The following is a 14,097-nucleotide window of genomic DNA, read 5'->3' on the forward strand; positions in this document are numbered from 1 at the left end:
CAGGAGGAGGGTGTTGAGTTCAACAGCTTGAGCTAGCAAGACACTTAATCTTTATAAAAAAGGCAACCTAATTATAGGTTGAAGCACATAAATAATGAACCATTAAAAATTAAGGAAGAATGAGGTACTAGTATAAAATCGATAAACATAATAAGATACATCAAGTGGTTTAAAATATGAGTTCATGGTAAACACTTTAAAAACCCAATATATTGGTCTTTTTTACAATTTGGTGTAGATAAGTTACCCATTATAAGAATATTTCTTTAATAATGATGAAATTAGAGTACAGCATAGTTACAGCCTAAGTACATAGTTTTTCTATGTAAAATAAAGAGTTGTAAGCTTGAGAGACTGAAGCAACAGCCTAGTCTACAAAGTGATACTTGTCCCCCCCCCCGCCCCCCCCAAACAAAAGTAGAAGTTACTCCAGTGGCTGGCCAAAGGGCTCTTGTTCAATCTCTGGGATTCGTTTGGTGTAAAGATTTACCACTTCCCCACATAGATTGTCTTCTGACCTCTGCATGGTGCCACATGTGTGCATGTAGGTGCACACACAAGAAATTAAGCTGTTGTGATAGCACTCCAATAGAAAATGTAAAGATGAAAATCTGTCTCCTTGTCTTTAGGCCCTGTTAAACTTGGCAGAGAGACTGGGAGAGGCGAAACCTCGGGGACTGACTAAGGCAGACATTGAACAGCTTCCTTCGTACAGGTTCAATCCTAGCAACCACCAGTCAGAGCAGACTTTGTAAGTATGCGTCTGTGACACCTCTACCTCTAGGGAGTAAACGTTTGAGTGCCTGAGAGAATGTGATAAAGGTGGGTGGTTAGCATAGACCCTGACCAGGTCCTTGCTACCAGTGAGGGAGTCGTTAGTCAAATGGACTAACTTTTTTTTGTTTGTTTGTTTGTTTATATTATGTATACAGTGTTATGTCTACATATATGCCTGCAGGCCAGAAGAGGTCACCGGGTCTCATTACAGATGGTTATGAGCCACTGTGTGGTTTGCTGGGAACTGAACTCTGTTCTTACCTCTGAGCCATCTCTCCAGCCCCCTTATAGACTGTTTCCCAACGTTACGATAGCAAGTGACTGATTACAGCAAAGTTTAAGAACAGGTTTGAATACAGAATGAGCTGAAATTCATATCATAAAGTTCACTGCATTTAAGAGTTTGGTTTTTTTTTGTGTGTGGGGGTGGTTAGGGTATTTGTAAAGTTGTGCAGCTATCACCACAGGTTTAGACCATTTCGTCACTCAAAAAATGGTTTTCTCTTAACCTATTAGCAGCCACTCCCCTGGTCGGTCCGTCCTTCCTTCCTTCCTTTCTTTCTTTCTTTCTTTCTTTCTTTCTTTCTTTCTTTCTTTCTTTCTTTCTTTCTTTCTTTCTTTCTTTCTTTCCCTCCCCTCCCCTCCCCTCCCCTCCCCTCCCCTCCCTCCCTCCCTCCCTCCCTCCCTCCCTCCCTCCCTCCCCTCCCCCTCTCTCCCTCTCCTCTCCCCCCTCTCTCTCCCTCTCTCCTCTCCTCTCTCTCTCCACTCACTCTCTCAATGCCTTATCTCCTCTGTCTGTATTGCACATATCTGGAACCCTATAACACAGTGCTCCTCATACCTATGTGTTTGTGGTATATATGCAGGTGTATATGTTTGTGTGCACATAGACATCAGAAGTTGATATCAGGTGTCTTTCCAACCATTCTCCAGTTCTCAAAGTCAGGGTCTCACTGAAACTTACTGATTGTCTAGCCAGATTGTCCCAGGAATCCCAGCTTTTTTATGTGAATCAGACCTTTGGGTCTGAAGTCTGGTCCTCGCATTTATACAACAGACTTGATCCACCAAGCCACCTCCCCATCCGTAATTAATTTCGTATATGGTGTAAGATTATGGCGTCTTCTACATTTGCTCTTTTTCATGAGAATATCCTACTATTATTCCAGTACTCTTTTGGGGGGAGGGGTACAGGGAGAAGAACAGGACCTCACTATGTAGCTGTGGCTCTCCTGTAACTCAATAGACTAGGCAGGCCTCAGACTCACAGAGATCCTCCTGCCTCTGTTTCAAGCACTAAGATTAAAGGTGTGCACCCCCATGCTCAACCTTATTCCAGTACTTGTAAGGGTAATACAGTGGTCTAGTATCTCTAGTTTTCAGACCGACTGGGATGTTAATTAGAAGAAATGTCCCTTTTTGTCACTTGTTTTTATTCTTTCTGGTGAATGTATAGCAAGTTGGAGTGTAGTTGTGTGGTGCCTGCATGTGAATGGCACATGAGCCTGTGCATGCACAGAACACTGGGTGTCTTCCTCTGTTGCTTTCCACTTTATTGTCTTGAAATAGAATGCCTTACTAAGCTAGTTTGCTTTTTCCTCCTAGATAGGCCATCCAGGAACCCTCAGACTTCCCCGTCTCTACCTCCTAGTGCTGGGGTTACAAGCACACACAGCCATGCCCAGCTTTGTACACGGATGCTGAGGCTTTAGATTTGGGTCTTCATACTTCCTAGCACTGTTAACCCCTTAGCCACCTCTCTTGCTCCTTAACCAGAAACTTTTGATAATGTGTCGTCAGTAAATCAAAGGACCTTCAATAAGTCCCTTAGCATCGTTATGTTTAGGAAAGTGGTAATTTTTTTAAAGTGATATATTGATAACTGAGAATAGCTTTGCAAACATAATAGTCATAACAAAATAGAAAACCAAAAATGATTTCTTTGCTCTTTTCCAGGTGTGTAGTATGCATGTGTGATTTTGAGTCAAGGCAGCTTCTTAGAGTCTTACCTTGTAACCACGAGTTCCATGCCAAGTGTGTTGATAAATGGCTTAAGGTAAAGTGATCACAAGTGTACAGAGAATAACCATGTTCTGCATTTCTGTTGATTATACATTCATCTGAGTAAGCCCATGGTTTGGAGGCTGAGGGTACAGGAGGTGAAATGGAAGCATAGTGTTTAGAGGAAGCCCCTCTGTGAGAAGAAGTCCAGATAAGATTAGCTGTAGAGACTGGGCTGCAGATCCACCAACCGGCCCTGCGTGGGCTTAGCATGGGTGACTTCTGTGTGCAGTTGTTGCAGCATTGTTTTTTTTGTTTTTTTGTTTTTTTAATAGAAGGTAATTGTTGCCATCAACAGGGTGGCAGTTTCACACGGGCAGGGAGCAAGCACTCATTTGTCCCTATTATCTGTGTGTTTGGGCTCCAGACCTGGGCTCCTGAGAAATCTTTTTTAATTAAATAAGAGTCATATCATAAAGTTCACTGCATTTAAGAGTTTGGGTTTTTGGGGGTGGGGGGGGGGTTAGGGTATTTGTAAAGTTGTGCAGCTATCACCACAGGTTTAGACCATTTCGTCACTCTGACTTTTTGTCAGAGATTTTTCTGGAGAATAAGCTTTTTTACTAAACTCTGATCAGTTCTCCTATGCATATAGAAAACCCCAAGATTCAGAATAGCAGTGGTCTGTCGGGATGGCTGCTGAGGCTCCTTGTCTTCCTTTTTAAGCATTTCTCTGCATAGTTTTAATTATGTGAATAAAATATAAATAAAATGACAAAATAATTTAAATAGTCAGTTTTGAGTTTTTTTAGTAGAATGTGCTCATTAGGCAACTTTGTAGTCTAATAGGGAAATGAGTTAAGGTAGAGTTGTGGTGCGGGTGCATACCTGGGATCCTCTCACTCAGGGGAGGCTAAGTCAGGAAAGTCTTGCCCTGAAGGCCATGCTAGCCTAGGCAGTAAGACCTGTCTACTAAGTTCTAAAAATGAAGAGTCTGAACTTTGTAGAAAAAACAAACCAAAGCATGGCTTGTGTGTGAGGGTGGTGCACAGGCAGGGCCTGGTTATTGAGAAGTCGTTCTGAAGCACGGAGGAGCTCATGCTTGACTCTGAAAAGCAAGGGGAAGGGTGCCACCTACCGCAGCTGTGCTTTACAAACCTCCCTGGCCACAGTGTAGAGAGTGAGACAGGAAAGGAATGGAATAGGATGAGGGTGAGCCAGGCATACTGAGTAGTGACAAGCAGCCAAGAAAACTGACTTCTCTGATGGCCCTCCATCGTAATGTGGGAATTAGAGTGTTTGCTGAATAGTGGCTGTAGCAGGTAAGATAGTAAGTGATGCCTTTGATAGGAGCCAGGTAAGAAGTAAGTGGGAACCATGGATGGTATGACCTCACTCTGTTCATATCAGCACTCGGGAAGCAGGGCGGGTGGGTCTCCATGAGTTTGAGGTCAGCCTGATCTACACAACAGAGACCTTGCAAAAACTAAGAGTAGTGAAGGCTGGAGCCAGGCTCTTGGCATGCACTTACAAGTCCTAGCACTGTGAAGAGGCAGGGACAGGAGAAGGAAGAGTGTTCAGAGCTCCGTCCTAAAGACTAGAGTGTGTGACATCCTGGATTTAATGCCCAGCCCCAGCCCTATTATCCCCCCTCAAAAAAAAAAAAAAAAAAAAAAAAAAAAAAAACCCAAAAAACAAACAAAAAAAGCCAAGATCTTGATTTTAAGTTGTTTTTTTCCAAACTAGTGATAGTAAGTCATCTTTATGAATTTAAACAAAGAACAAAGTCATTAAAAAGTTACTAGTGGGTTGTCCTGCTGTGTTTTGTTTTTGTATTTTTGTTTTGAAGCAAGTTCTCACGTAGCTGAGGCTTGCTTGACTCAGGATTCTCCTGCCTCTGAGAGTTGGATTACGGCATACACCACCATTCTGGTTTAGGATTTGTTTGTAAAGAACTAGAATGCAAGACCATCTGGGAGGAACGGTAGAGCTGGGTGCTTCACTGCATGAGACGTGACTTCAGTGAGCGTCTTCCCTCTTGTCTTTCAGGGAAACCGTACCTGCCCAATTTGCCGAGCTGATGCTTCAGAAGTGCATCGGGATTCAGAGTGACCAGCCTAAGAGCACAAATTTAGTTTGGGTGTTCCTCATCACATGTATATATGGACTATCCATTGAACTTAACCTGTGTGGCTTCCAGCCCTCCCTTTACCAAAAGGGTCAATGGACCTTTCTTTGCACTGTGTGACTTAATCAACTATAAAAGCTTACCATTAGTCTTCACAATTATGGGATGTTATACTAACTGTGTGATTGGAACTCCAAAGACCTTTTCTTTAGCTTAATTTTGTGTGTGCACTAACATTCCCTGGTTTTTGTGTGATCATTCCGAGTGTTGCTGCAAGATTACCGTGGACGTGATCTTTTAGCATGTGCTTTTATAAAAAGTGGTAGCTCCAGATGATATAGCAATCTACCTTATATAGAGCCTTCAGAAACTGTGAGTGGAAGTGAGTGAAGCGTATGACTGCTGGTGATCAGTGAATCTGTGAGAGAGTGTGTGCAACTACATGTATGGGGGCATGGTAGCTACTGTGTGTGTGAGATCCTATATACCAGCATGTACCAAGAATGTGTGTGTAGTTTTAATTATGCTGCAATGTATAATCTGGTGTGTTATTTAAACAGCACTAGTACTGTACACTGGTTTTCCCTTGTGTTTGCTGTTGCACACTGATTGCTAAGGGTGCATCCATTCTAAGCATTGAATACTCCATCCCCTTCCCTCCCAATGAATGGAATGAGAAAAGCCTTCTTCCTTTGCTTCAGGCAGCTGTCCCCTTCTCTTCCTTGGTGATCCTGAGTGGGTCGCTTAAGGAAAAAGTGTCAGATTCTCACTCCATGACCTGATTTTTTTTGTTTGTTTTTTTTTTTGTTTTGTTTTGTAATTTTCAATTCTATTGTAAAAGAAACTTAAGTCTCCAACTTGCTGTTTCCAAAAAGGTGCAATATCATATACATCATTAGCAATATTAGCATTTCAATCAGCGATATGAGTGTTTGTTGTTTTTCCTTTACATTTCTTGTAGCTTCCTTACAGAAAGGACCTGTGTTTTTATTAATGTGTAGATTTATGGTCTGTTCTGAAGATGTTTGAGTAATATATTTTTAAGAACACCACTGGTCCTGTAAGTCTTGCCTCCTTGGCTTCTACTAGAGCAAAATCTGCTAACAAGTCAGCCTGGCTTCTGGGTGTGTTCTTCACTCAGGCCTCCATGGGCAACAGTGGTTTCAGGAGAACTGTTTGTTTCTGTGTGAATTGAGTTGACACACTCCAGTCCTGAGCTGGTCTGCCTCTTCCCTCAGTAAACCTCACCGAAACCTTGGTTTCAGGATGGATCAAGTGCTGTGACAGCTCATTTCTCAGGCCTGGCTTGCTTTGATGTATTACTCTTCTTTTAATTTATGTTAGAACAAGAAAAGCTTAATACAACAGGTGCCCAGAATACTTGCAGTGTAAATGAAGATTGGACTTTTGTATAAAAAGATAATGCTGTCAAACGGGAACTGACCTTTATTGAATCTGAAATGATACATAGCTGTGTGTGTATATATATTTTTTAAAAATAGGTTCATTGAACATAAATGAGATTGTTTGAGGTCATTTTTCAGCAACATTGGATTCCTTTCTCCTCGGTGTGCTCAGCCTTCTCTGCAGCCTCTGTGAGCTGTCAGCACGTGTGCACTCGCAGCCACTGCTGACGCCTGGCTGCCAACCTCACTCAGCTCACAGTGGGCTCCAGGCCTGTTTTTACTCAGACAGGGACAGTGTTCACCTACTTGATACTGCCGTGTTTCTTACCCTCCCTTGAAGTTTCTCTAAGCTCATCACAGCCTAGAGTTCAGGAAAGTTAATCCACACAGAAGCACAATTTTGTCCTCTTCCAGACACTGTTGCCTCTACCTAGTTAGACAAATAGGATTTGACCTACATTCTGCTGCCCCTAGGTTTGTGTTAGTGTCAGAAACACTTAAACAGTGGTAAATGCACACGTTACTTTTAAATCATTAGGGTAACTCCTGTCCGGTTCCTAACGAATAAGAGGGGTGTTAAATACCAAGATTATTGACCTATATACTAATCAGCTCCAAATCACATACAGTTTAATCTTTATTTTTTAATTTAAAGAAATCATGTTTAAAATGGTAAAACTCCATCTTATATATAGACTTTTGTATAGCTTCAAGAACTTTATACCTGTACAGCTCTAACATGACACTGCTCCACTCAGTATTCATCCTGTTGACGCGCACAGGTGAGCACTTTCCTAACTCCTGCAGACAGACTGACTGCCAAGGCACACTGTGCTCACGACTGGAAAGGAGCCTTTTGTTCTTCTATCAATGTTTACCATAAAGTCCCTTTCCCAGTAGATTTTTCTTTCTTTTTTAAAAGAGGTGGTTGGCAATTTAGGAGGCATCTGGGTCTGTCCTGGTAAAGTCCTGCTGTGCTGCTGTCTCCTGGGAATGTCTCGGCACGGAGCTCTCGAGGCTGTGCAGACCTGCTCATGGAGGGCTTAGGCTGTCTTAGGTCTCCATGGCCTCGGTGAGCATCTTTGTGGCTAACAATGGGGAAGTGCAGGTGTCTGCGGGCCATCCCCACATGGGGAGACGCGCCAGGCGGCAGAGGATGTGGTGGCCATCCTTCTAGGACTGATTGGCATCGCCGTCCTAACCCAGCTGTGGAGCTTTTGTATGATTTAATTTGGGGTTTTGCTGTATTTTCCTTTGGTTTGGTTTGGTTTGGTTTGTTTGGGGTTTTTTGTTGTTGTTGGTTTTTGTTTTTGTTTTCGTTTTTGCATGAATCGCGATATTTTGTACTTTTAAAAACTCCAACTTCCACAAAACAACTCAAGGCCTCCAAGTATCAAGATGTCCTGAAAATTTTTTTTTTCTTTTAGCAGAATCTGAAATTAGATTTTGTACACTCCCTGGAATGTAATTGTTAACATTCTCACATTTGGGCCTCTTCACATACCGTCTGCCTGCCTGCTTCCTTCTGAGAATATTTTCCCAGTATCTCCAGGCCTTCTTTAGTCTGTCCCACCGTGCATCTGCTTACCTCATGGCGCTGTTTGTTTCAGATTTTGAAAGCTCACAGGTGTTTGTTGGAATCATTTGCCGAGTCATTTCCTCAAATCCTATTCCATTGTGTCAGTTAACATAGAGTTTTAAATGTATGTATTATAAATACCTGTAACCAAAATCATTTGAAGGCTTGATAAATTTTTAACAAAGTTTGTACATTTTTTATGAAAGTTACTAGTAACGCTTTACTAAGTAGTGCAATGAATTTTTATTTTTAATCCCTGTGCCCAATTTTGGAGTTTGAGAGGGTTGTTGGTAATAAATGTATGATGTACACTTCAAACCTAAGTTGTATTTCCTGGAAGGTGTGGTTTTGGAATCTGGGGGTGAGGGACAGCACAGAGACAGGCTGCAGTGAGGTGTTGACCACCAGGCTTAACCTCTGTCTCCAGTGTACACAGCCCACGCTCACAGAGGGGCACTGCGGCATGGAGTACTTGTTTCAGTAAAAGGAAGATAAGCATTCGGCAGGAAATGTAGCCACGTGGGATGTGCGTATCTAACGGAGCTACAAGTGTAGGAAACAGTGTACCATCATTTCCCACCTCCCCCATGAACCAACCGTAAACTACAGGAAACATCCCAGGTAACCGGAAAAGGAAGTATACGTTAAGGTCAGTTTATATCCAAGTTACTGTCAGCATAACAAGGCAAAAGGATCCTCTCCTTATTGTCATACTTGATTGCATAATGGGTCTCCTTTAACTCCAAATGTAAGCAATATGCTGACCTGGTTACTTGAGCAGGTAACTGAGTCTGGTATTACACCAGCAAATTCATTCAGAAATCCTAATTATGAGCCATTACCTGGAAAAGAGCGGCCGTGAAAAGTCATCACATCCTCAGCAAGTGTTCTTCTTCTCGGGGAACGTTCATAGAGCTGACGCTGCAAAGGCTTCATCCTTGCCATTCACCACTCCCCCCCCCACACCCCCCTTAAGATTTGTTTATTGTATGTATGTGAGTACACAGTAGCTGTCTTCAGACACCACAAGAGGGCATTAGATTCTATTACAGATGGTTGTGAGCCACCATGTGGTTGCTGGGATTTGAACTCCGGACCTTCGGAAGAGCTGTCAGTGCAGAGGAATTGATCGTGTAGAGTGCTTCTGGTGGAAAAGCAGTCCAGTCCATCTCCCCTCAGTGTAAGAATGAGCTCTCCTCGGGGAAGTGGCCATCGTGGTAGCTGATGGCTCAGGTCTGGACTGCTGTGCTTCACTATCTGCTCCCTAAGAAGTTGCGCCGTAACTATGGTAGCGTGTCTATAATCCTGACACATGACAGTTGAAAGCTTAAAGTCACTGTGCTGTATTGAGGGAGATCTTCTTTAAATGGACCTTACTCTCCACCCCTCAAGTTTTGCGTGTGCAGAGGGTGACAACTGTGTTACTCAGGAGTTTTGGGGGGATTTTTGTTTTTGTTTTAAGATTTATTATTATACATAGGTACACTGTAACTGACTTCAGACACACCAGAAGAGGGCATCAGATCTCATTACAGGTGGTTGTGAGCCACCATGTGGTTGCTGGGATTTGAACTGGGGACCTTTGGAAGAGCAGTCAGTGCTCTTACCTGCTGAACCATCTCACCAGCCCTACTCAGGAGTTTCTTTTGTGTCTGTCCTGGAGCTCACCAAGCAGGCTAGCTGACCATTGAGCCCCAGAGATTGTGTGGTCTCCACCGCCCCAGCACTAGCACCACAACACTTGCATCCTCAGCTCTTGGTGGTTTGCTTTACTGTGGTCCTGGGAGTCACAGTCAGGTCCTTTTCACCATAACAAGCTATATTAGTTACTCAGAGTAAAGTGAGTTTAACCTGACTCTAGCTTAAGGCATAGAGTGATAAAAAGTCGGAGTCTGCACAATATCCCAGGAGCTCAGGACCATGTGAAAGAGAACGAATGTAGCGAGAGTACCGTGAACTGCTGTCTTCCCGACAGCACATGCCAACGCTCACTGCAGCTACAGTTATTTGTACAAAAAAAAAAAAAAGCCAAGACATCTCAACAGGCAGCAAGTAATTAGACTCCATGAGTGCACCAGTCAGGGTTCTCCAGAGGAAAAGAACTTGTGGAATGTGTAAGAAAAAAACATACACAATGGCTGTCTACTAATGGAAGACAAGGAGTCCAGTAGTTTGTTCAGGACACAAGGTTGGATGTCTTCAGTATAAGCTGGAATCTCGAAAAAGGCTCTAATGCCAATGAAGGAATGGACTTGACATAGAGTGAGAGCAAGCTTCCTTCTTCTGTTTCCTTTATATAGACCACCAGCAAAAGGTGTGGTCCGGATTACAGGTGTATCTTCCCACCTCAAGAGATACGGATTAAAAGTTGTTCAAATGATTTAATCAAGAAAATAATCCTAGCAGTCTACCAACAGCCATCTGTGCATGCAGAGCACCAGCATGCTGCCTTCCTCTTAAGAATAAACATTGGCAGTGTAGCAGCCTGCCTCTTCCATTGCCCTAGGTCTCTGTGTCCCAGGCATTTTTATGGGAGGGAGATTTAGCTCAGGTAGATTGATGGTCTACTATGCATGAATCCTGGATTTGATCCCAGCACTGCATAAACAACTTGGTGGTACATAGGGGTAACCCTAGTACTTGGGGTGGGGTGGAGACAGGATCTGAAGTTTAAGGTCATCCTCAGCTACATTGGGAATTTGAGATCAACCTGGGGTATATGAGACCTTGTCTTGGAAGGAAAAAAGTCATTATGAAATAATCTTACAGTGACTGCGTATCTTCTGGTAATGGTTGGTCAAAAATACAGAAAAAAAGCATTTCTGTAGTAAGTGGAGACAGGATTCACGTGTTTCTGCTGCTTTAGGATGGAAATATCAGAGCACCTGTCCTGCCAAAATTAAGCTAGCCTAGCCAAGGACAATTTACTATTCTCTCATTATTCAGCCTTAGAAGACCCCTAGTATGGGACACTGGTGGGGAGAGAAATAGATTGGCTATGCTAGTTCCAGAAGCCCTCGGGGATTGCCAGGTCCAAGCCAGAAAGGGCTAAAGGATCCCCCGAGCGTAGGCCTTCTGAGGCAACCTGGGCAGTATAACACGATCCACCCTCCCCTTCTCAAAGGAATGGAAGGCATTGCTATAGCATAGCAGGCATAAGGTGCTCGCTGTGTAGCCTGTCACCTGAGCTTGAAGCCTGAACCCTAAAAGTATAAGGAGGGAATCAAGATAATATGCATGCATAATTTTTTAAAGATAAATAAATGGTAGGTTTTGTGTGCCTATAGTTCCAGCACTAATTTTAGTAGGGGTAGTTTTTAAGGGGCAGCCTGACCTACTGAGGGCATCCATGTGTCAAATCAGGTGCCAGTCCAGGTGTGAGAGCAAAAGGCCTTCCTTAATCCCAGCACTCAGGCCAACCTGGTCTACATAGTTCTAGGCCAACCAAAGGCTTCAAAGTGAGACTCATCTCAAAAAGTTAAACTAGGTACCACTCATCCACAAGCACTCTAGACAATGAGCAAAGATGAAGGCAAATGCACAACGTTAAAACTGTAACAGGCGCACTGCACCAAACCTAAAGCAGTCCCACAGGCTGGAAAGACAGCCATGAAGAGGACATGAGATTGGTTGGCAGCTCCTGCATGGGGCTCATTACCACCTGTAACTCCAGTTCTAGATCTGATGCATTCTTCATCCTCACACTGGCAGAGATGGATCCTCACTCAATCCATCTTTGCTTTTACATAGACAGACCCGGGGGGAGGTACAGTAGACAACTTACCTTTGGTTGTCCCAAAGATTTGAAAGTTCTCCAACCCTGTGTGGTGAGTAAATTCTGACCTCCTGCCCTGGAAAATAGATTAAAGGGCCACAGAGGGACTGCCAAAGAGTTACAGACCTTGGGCTTCAGAATGTTGGCTAAGAAAGTCCAATTTTGTACATCAGAGGCTGCCTCACTTGACTACCAGCCGAGCAGAGGCAAAAGGAACCTGTCTCCGAGTCAGATTGCTGCCATCCTTCAGATCTCAACCCCAAAGACTGAGAGACCTAGGTGTGGCTAGCTACTGCTGCCTCTGGGTACCAGGGTTTGTAGAAGTAGCAAGACCTCTACCCACTGGGCCCTGAGACAGTCAGTTTAGGCTTTAAAAACAGTTCTGACTTAGGCTACAGCCCTTGTTCAAATGGCTCAAAACTTCAAAAGGGGTTTTAACTCAAACTCTGGGGCCATGGAAATGCCCTATGACACACAGGATCTGCTGTCCAAGAGTCCTGACAGCTATTGCTAAACTAATGAAAACAAACAACACTGCTCAAGATCTACTCACAGCAACCCCACGCCATTGAGGCCCTCCTCTGAAGAACACAGCCAGCCTGTGTGACCCAGTACCAGGCCCTACTCCTAGAGCACCTTCAGGTAACCAGTTGGGCTGCTTTCTTGCCCGATGGTGTGAGCACTCATCTATAACTGCCACAGGATGGAAGATGAAATCAGGCCTGTGGGAGCAGCCTTAGTTATTCTAACTCAACAGATCTGGGCCCAAGAAAGTCAGCCCAGAAAAGCAGAGCTGATCAATCTGGCCCAGTCAGATGGGGAAAAAGGAAGTCTACCATTACATAGACAGAGGCTATAGCTACCACACATGTCCACAGTAGACCTATACAGAAACAAGTCTCCTCACCATGGAGGAAAGGGGAAAAGGATATTTAAAAAAAAAATAAAATGAAATCTTGGCCTTCCTAGAGGCTATACGGCTTCTCCTGCAAATGGCTGTCCTCCACTGTCCTTCTGCTGACCTGGCTGCCCTGCAAAGGGTCCTAAGACTGGAACCTATTGATGTTCTGATGACATACCGCGATGTGGTGCTGCCTGAAACTCCATGGTAAAGAAGAAATGGACAGCTCAAACCCACAGGTTGACAGAGGACACCAGAGGGAAAGGTCACTCTCCCAGAAACAACTGGCAGGACTCTGGTATCTAACCTTCACCAGGCTATTCATCCGGGGTCCACAAAACTCTCTGAGTTAGTCAAACCAACGTATGTTCTACCTAGACTGGACAGCCAAGCAGGGATGTCTCAGGCAGATGCCAGGTTTGTGCTCAAGTGAATCCAACACAGAGCCCTTACCCTGGGAGGGGTCTAAATGAGAGACCAACCCCGGCGGACTCTAAGAAACCAACTTCACCAAGCTCTGGCCTGCTGAGGGAAGATGCCTTTTCTTGGTGGGTAGAAGTGTTCCTCACTACCGAAACTGCTCAGATAGCAGCTAAAGAGCTCCTCCAGGAACTGATCCCCTGACTTGCTCTCCCATAGCAATGGGATCCATACGGCCTGGTGTCCATAGCCAAAACCTCTCAACTAAGTAAGTAAAGCTTTAGACATAGATTGGAAACTTGATTGTGCATATAGACCTCAGAATTCTGGACAGGTTAAAAAAAATAAACAGGACATTAAAAGAAACTAGCAAAACTCTGGTTTGAGTCCAGCAAAGGGTGGGTAGGCTTTCTTCCTGTGCTTTGCTTTGGGTCCACTGCACCCCACAGAGGGTGATTTACCACCACCAACCCATGAGATTATTTTTGCAAGACCTCCACTGCTTCCCAGGCTCAGGGACCAGCTGTTGACAGAATTCTCTAACATTCCATTCTTAAGCCACTACAGTCTTTTGGTTCTCCATTTATCAGACTATCTGAGAGACACAGCCAACCTCTGTGTCCACCACCAGTTTCTATTTGAGTCTGGTGATACCGTTTGGGTCAAACAGGTAGCCAAGGGGGCACTGGGATCAGCTGAGAAAGGACCCTTACAGGGTGACTCCCCACTCCTATGGCTGTGTGGGTGGCTGGTATCACACCATGAGTCTACCACACTCAGGTCAGAAAGCAGAAACTATAGACTTCAGTCAAATGGACTTTCCTAGATTATGGACCCATTAAAATTAAGGTTTCATCAGGTCCTTCCACTCCCTGACTTCCACCTCCTCTAAGTTTTATGGTTAGGATGAATACAGGATCCTGGGCCAATGCCAGCCTCCCTCAGGTCTGGACCTGGGAGCTGAGGAAGACAGATACAGGGACGGTGAGAGCCAGTGTGATTGCAGACCAGCAGCTCACACCCATCTTGACCTTTGCTTACTGATAACTGTCTAGTTTTATCTGAGAAAAGAAAGACATTGGAGTTTATCTTTGGAGTTAAAATTGCAGA

General features: G+C 44.1%; 1 protein-coding gene across 16 annotated transcripts in view; it reads left to right on the forward strand.

Annotated features, from left to right (window-relative positions):
• Positions 1 to 8,203, forward strand: part of Rnf38 (ring finger protein 38) — a 109,645-nt gene extending 101,442 nt beyond the window's left edge. For all 16 annotated transcript variants that reach the window (XM_085839328.1, XM_021159943.3, XM_085839333.1 and 13 more), the window contains 3 exons: positions 630 to 751; positions 2,734 to 2,833; positions 4,828 to 8,203. In XM_085839328.1, the coding sequence (XP_085695454.1) occupies positions 630 to 751; positions 2,734 to 2,833; positions 4,828 to 4,890 (285 nt within the window). In that variant the 3' untranslated portion in view covers positions 4,891 to 8,203. The remainder of the gene's footprint in view (positions 1 to 629; positions 752 to 2,733; positions 2,834 to 4,827) is intronic.
• The last annotated feature ends 5,894 nt before the right edge of the window (positions 8,204 to 14,097 follow it).

This window comes from Mus caroli, unplaced genomic scaffold (assembly GCF_978045245.1).
Source record: "Mus caroli unplaced genomic scaffold, Mus_caroli_1 scaffold_6, whole genome shotgun sequence".
Classification (NCBI taxonomy): domain Eukaryota; kingdom Metazoa; phylum Chordata; class Mammalia; order Rodentia; family Muridae; genus Mus; species Mus caroli.